General features: G+C 71.3%; 1 protein-coding gene across 1 annotated transcript in view; it reads left to right on the top strand.

Annotated features, from left to right (window-relative positions):
- Nucleotides 1–5: 5 nt before the first annotated feature.
- The window catches only part of PNRC1 (proline rich nuclear receptor coactivator 1), a gene marked incomplete at its 5' end in the record, with an annotated part of 3,524 nt that continues 3,271 nt past the window's right edge, over nucleotides 6–258 (top strand). The window contains one exon of the mRNA XM_015557678.1: nucleotides 6–256. Within this exon, the coding sequence (XP_015413164.1) occupies nucleotides 6–256 (251 nt within the window). The remainder of the gene's footprint in view (nucleotides 257–258) is intronic.

Here is a 258-nt window from a genome sequence, read left to right as displayed (position 1 = left end):
CCGCCCGCGGTTACTTCGGGGCCCTCCCGATGGTGACCTCCGCCCCGCCGCCTTTACCGCGGATTCCGGACCCTCGGGCACTGCCCCCCACCCTCTTTCTCCCTCACTTTCTAGGGGGGGACGGTCCGTGTCTGACCCCTCAGTCTCGAGCCCCAGCACCTTTGCCCAACTGCAGTCTCGCCCCGGCGGGGGGCACCCCTCGGGCCGCTCCGAAGAAGCGGCGAAAGAAGAAGGTGAGGGCCAGCCCGGCGGGGCCGC

This window comes from Myotis davidii, unplaced genomic scaffold (genome assembly GCF_000327345.1).
Source record: "Myotis davidii unplaced genomic scaffold, ASM32734v1 scaffold269, whole genome shotgun sequence".
Taxonomy (NCBI): Eukaryota; Metazoa; Chordata; class Mammalia; order Chiroptera; family Vespertilionidae; genus Myotis; species Myotis davidii.
The sequence above is the reverse complement of the archived record's forward strand: the minus strand, read 5'-3'. Positions and strand labels throughout refer to the sequence as shown.